This window comes from Gavialis gangeticus, unplaced genomic scaffold (genome assembly GCF_001723915.1).
Source record: "Gavialis gangeticus isolate Ggan-Ray unplaced genomic scaffold, GavGan_comp1, whole genome shotgun sequence".
In the NCBI taxonomy this organism is placed as follows: domain Eukaryota; kingdom Metazoa; phylum Chordata; order Crocodylia; family Gavialidae; genus Gavialis; species Gavialis gangeticus.
Genome location: NW_017728998.1, coordinates 3,992,105 through 3,996,512, shown reverse-complemented (window position 1 = coordinate 3,996,512; position 4,408 = coordinate 3,992,105). Strand labels below are relative to the sequence as shown.

At 37.9% G+C, this 4,408-nt stretch overlaps 1 protein-coding gene across 4 annotated transcripts in view; it reads left to right on the top strand.

The window, feature by feature from the left end:
* The window catches only part of BANP (BTG3 associated nuclear protein), a 263,702-nt gene that overhangs the window by 139,357 nt on the left and 119,937 nt on the right, over positions 1-4,408 (top strand). For all 4 annotated transcript variants that reach the window (XM_019505415.1, XM_019505413.1, XM_019505412.1 and 1 more), the window contains one exon: positions 2,698-2,828. In XM_019505415.1, the coding sequence (XP_019360960.1) occupies positions 2,698-2,828 (131 nt within the window). The remainder of the gene's footprint in view (positions 1-2,697; positions 2,829-4,408) is intronic.

Below are 4,408 nucleotides of genomic sequence, written 5' to 3'. Positions count from 1 at the left end.
TATATATATATATCCCCCTATCTTTGTTTTAAATATATAGGATTATGTATTTGGACACCGGGGCTGTCCAGATGTTGAACTGTGCAGTGAAATTTGAAAAAACCTGCTGGAAATATGAAGTCACAACTGGATGCACTAATTTTGGCCTATAAGGACAAGATTAAAAAAATAGGGCTGGTTACCTAATAGCCTTGCGGCGAGCTTTCAAAGCTTCATAAAACAGAAATGATGGAAAATCAGTTCTGTGAAAATAACATGAAAATTAAACACACGGAGACAAGGGAAAAGGTGTTAAGAGTTTTCTGGAAGAATTGTTTATCCAATTAATTTTGCTGAACATAATGACAAAACCCGTTTACACATACGAGAACTATCTGGCACAAGATCTCTAAATAAATTACCTGTTGGCATCACAAATACACCTTATAGCTGTCTCAGGGAGCAGTAGCAGACTATGCTGTATTCAAGGACTGCCTGATTTTGTTTTTATGCTACTGTTGATGCCCATGGCACTGCAGGACATTGGAGGGTATTTTGAAGCAATGGCTTTTCTGCGAATTTGGATAACAGTGAAGCAACAGGGCATTCCTGACCCATGCCCCTAACAGAAGTAAAACCCAGCTTAAAAAGATTAGCAATAACAATTGTTATTTTCTTCTCTTTGGTAGCTGTAGTTGGCTGTTTTATTCACTGCGTATCATTACAGACTGTTAATGAATTAAAGATGCTTATTTGGAGTGTTAACAAACGTTCCGACAAATAGCTCCATGATAGCTTAGCAGTACTGAATCGGTCTGCCATTTCATGGCTTAGATTTTAAAGTTCACGATTGCTATCTTGTGTCAGTTGATTCAGAAAACAAGGTAGGTGGGAAGAGATGCTAATATATATAAACTATTTTTAGAGCATTGCAACTAAAATGATAGCAGGCTGGGATAAGCTCTACCCAAGGAGCACTCTTGCGCTCCAGATCGTTTTGTGCTTCCAGAATAAACCTCGGAGGATTTAGTTAATTAGGGTGCTGGAAGTGTGCTGGTGTGGAATAGGGTTTCTTTGCTTTCAGTAACTGCCCCCTATCTTTGTTATTTTGAAATGAAAATATACAGACTGTCAGTCATCTGTAATGAGGGTAAAGCTCATCTAGTCTTTATTTAAAGAATAAATAAACGTAAAGCTATTAACAAGGAAGTTGTCAACTGTGCAAGTGCAGTGCCATTTTATTTTCTAAATATTTTCATTACGGTTTCCTGCAATAATACAGATTCATAGCCTTGTATTATGGAATGTTGCAGTGTATTACAAGGGACCTCATTATATGACTGTTTGGTATAGAGGTCATTACTGAGACAATATGTAAATACAAATTAAAATGCTGACTTATAATAATTTCCTAAGTGTTTGTTTGTGACAATGTAATAGCAAAAAGGAAGCTGTTTACATTTATCAAGGAAACAAAACGTGTTTAAAAATTCTCTGAATCCATCTTGACATGATTATATACAGTCCTTATGGTTGACAGTGCTGCTTCGAGCCATACAGCCATTATGATTTCAATTAAACTTCAAAAATACGTCCTACAGTAGTGTTGAATCTCAAAAGAACGGACATTCAGGAATGGTATTTAGTCTTAATTGTCCCCATCGTAGGCCAGGGCATTCTGAGGTTCCCTCAAACAGTTCCCCTCATTTTCCCCTCTGTATGTTTAAGAGGATGCAAGGCTACTCGCCAGCGCTTACACCTATTGACTATGTCTCAGTCTCTAGGTACACACATGTACTTTGAGCCTCTTCTGTGTTCTCCTTTGGGAAGCCCAAACTTAAAAAAAATGTAGTCGGTCTTCAAAAAGTAGAGCCACTGGATTAAAAATATTGAGTTTAGAAATATTATTTTTCACCTTTGGTGTTTAAGTTCTAGGATATACTTTTTCTGTGACCCTAAGGGGGAAACATTTACACCAGTCCTTTTGATGGAAGATGAGATTCTCCTGAAATCCTTTTAAGACTTGAGAACTTGACAAAGTAAAGGCAGCTTTAAGAAACCACCGGTTATCGCAAGATTTTCAATAAAATTACAAGAATTGACAACACTGATACATGTCTTGCTCATAAGAATGGGACGGTTGGGTCTTCCATGTTCTGGTGCTAAATGTGTTGCAGCTAAAACACGGTCCTAAATGGGAATATATAAATTATGGCATTCATTTCTTAGCTTTTTTCAGACACTCCAGAGGAGCAGTAAGATTTGGTATGTGCACTGCAGAAAGTTACCCCCCGCCTCAAAGGAGGATTGTGTTTGGCAGATGATGAACAGATGGTTGGGGCATTGAGGATTATACAAGTTGAGGAAAATTTTAAGCGCTTTGTGATTTAGATGGCCCTTTTACCTTATGACTCCACTCTCTGAGCATATCTTGTCTGCGTGAAAATTTTAATTTAACTAACCTAACTACATGTCATGTTTCAGAGACAGAAATGTAAGAACATCCTTTGAACTGTATTGATGGTGTCTACAGTCTGACTGACTAATCAGGAAGCTGCAAGCAAAGCATAAGAGTAATGCTGCTGATGTGCATCTGCTTACTCTCTCTGTAGTGTTTTATTAATTTTTTTTGCAGATTTTAGCCATACGTTATTGCCTGGCAACTGACCTGGAGATGTGCAAATAAAAAAAGCTGGGTTTTTTTTCTTTCTTTTTCAGAGGGCACACAAAGTACAGTGTCGGCTTCTAATGAGATCCAGCAGAACCAGCCGCAAGCCCTTCACTATGCACTCGCTAATGCTCAGCAGGTTCAGATTCACCAAATAGGAGAAGATGGACAAGTTCAAGTAGTATGTACTCATTCTTAATCTCTTCTGTTTAAACAAATTTCTGCTGAAAACTTTGTGCCTTATCTCTGATTCAGCTTTTTCTAAAACTGTTGTTTAGGATTGGCAGAGGCCTGTTATCTTTTCCTAGAAAGAAACCTAAACACTCAGGGCCTGATTTTTCTTTTATAGTTGTCAAAAATGCGCTTGCACAGTTTGCTCACACAACTACTGTAAATGAATGCATGCATATAAGGGTACACACAAATGGCCAGTTAGGCCTCTAGTGAGTCATTTGCCTATGCAATTACCCTGATTATGCATGTAAGCCTAACAAATGTGTTTATATTGGTTTTCTAAAAATCTGCTGCTTCTCAGAATAGTAAACCATCCATTTCTGACTCATGTATCTTCATTCTTTAACATTCCTTTAAATAAAGGTAAAATTTTGACCCAAACCCACAAAAGTCAGGGAATTTGAAAGTTAAGCCTGACATATCTATGATAACTCACGCCATTGTTATTTTTAAAACCTCTTTTTGTACATTTTGAGGAAAATGATCTTGACTTTTGTAGCTTCCTGTCACAGTTTTAATACAAGCATTATTTTGCATTTAATTAAAAAAGATGTCAAGGAATAAAACAAATTTCGGAAAGAAGCTGCAGCATGTAGTGTTGTGATACTTCACTTTCAAAAAGAAGTCACACCAAAATCAAGAGATCCCAATCAAATGCATACTAAGGCATTTAACAAAAATAATATATTTGAGGTCTACCTCACTTGCCTTCTGTTGTTTTAAAAACGGGTTTTCAGTCTCCAGCAAGCCGGAAACTTCTTTTGGTAAATCTCAACATTTTTTCTTCTTCATCATCATCATAATAGTGATCAGGATTACTACTGTTGGATCAGGACCCCCATTGTGCTAGACGCTTTACAAACAGAAGAAAGGAAGGTGATGAGGACAGAGAGCTCTTTCAAGTGTAATGGGAAGCATAGGAGAAAGCACAAGTGTTTTGTTTGAAAATATAACAAGTGAATGATGAAAGCTGGCACCATGGCCTAGACTGAAAATGGGACTCAAATCTCTATATTGAATGAGATGAAAGTAGGGTGAGGATGGGTCCTGAAGGGGTTTGAAACTGAAGACAGTAGCTTGAATTTACTGTTACAGAGAAGGAAGGGGCAGTAGAGACATTGCTGAGACCAGAAACCTGGTCAAAACAGCAGGGTATGCAGATAGTTTTTGTGACTGGAGATGATGGGGCAAATTTGCATTTGCCCTGACCCAAGAAAAGTATGTGGCATGAAATGGTGGGAGATGAGGGGAGCCTGAACAAACGTTTTAGTTGCATGTACATGAAGGAAAGAGCTTTACTGAGAAATACAATGCAGAAAGAATTGGAACTGCTTAGAGAGAGGCTGGGTGCGAGTCTCTAGAGTCAAATATGACATTCAGGTTACAGGCAGGATGGTTAACTTGTCTCTTCCAGTCCAAAATAGTATCTTAATTTGTCCATTTGCCATCTCGTGGCTGTCTAGTGCCAGCTTAACCAAGTTTAAGATAGCTAACAGATCTAAAACTTTCCACTAAATCCCCTTGCTA